The following is a 388-nucleotide window of genomic DNA, read 5'->3' on the forward strand; positions in this document are numbered from 1 at the left end:
AATCAAATTATAATATCGTAATCAGTGTCCAACCACTTTTTGGTCTACTTACCCTTCGACGGCATCAAGCCAGAGTTGAGAAGACTCCTCGGGGAGATTGGGGAGTATCTGCGTGAAGTCGACCTCCTCAAAGAACTGCAACGCATGGCTGGGGGAGGGAAGGAAAACGTTTATCTTCAGGGGAGGAGAAACGTTTTTACTCTCAGCGCGGGAAGGAGAATCAATTGTTTCTAAAGAGGGAAGGTGAAACTTTTATTTTCAACGTAACAGCTTATCTTCACCGGAGAGAGACCTACATGTTTATTTTTTGAAGGGGGTGAGGGGGTGCTAAGGAAACGGTAAATACATTTTCCACGAAGAAAGAAAAGACATTTACTTCAAGTTTCTT

General features: G+C 43.3%; 1 protein-coding gene across 2 annotated transcripts in view; it reads right to left on the reverse strand.

Moving 5' to 3' along the window:
* LOC119591909 overlaps positions 1-388 on the reverse strand; it is a gene marked incomplete at its 3' end in the record, with an annotated part of 31,088 nt that overhangs the window by 4,051 nt on the left and 26,649 nt on the right. For both annotated transcript variants that reach the window (XM_037940662.1, XM_037940663.1), the window contains 1 exon segment: positions 53-148. In XM_037940662.1, the coding sequence (XP_037796590.1) occupies positions 53-148 (96 nt within the window).

This window comes from Penaeus monodon, chromosome 29 (genome assembly GCF_015228065.2).
Source record: "Penaeus monodon isolate SGIC_2016 chromosome 29, NSTDA_Pmon_1, whole genome shotgun sequence".
Taxonomy (NCBI): domain Eukaryota; kingdom Metazoa; phylum Arthropoda; class Malacostraca; order Decapoda; family Penaeidae; genus Penaeus; species Penaeus monodon.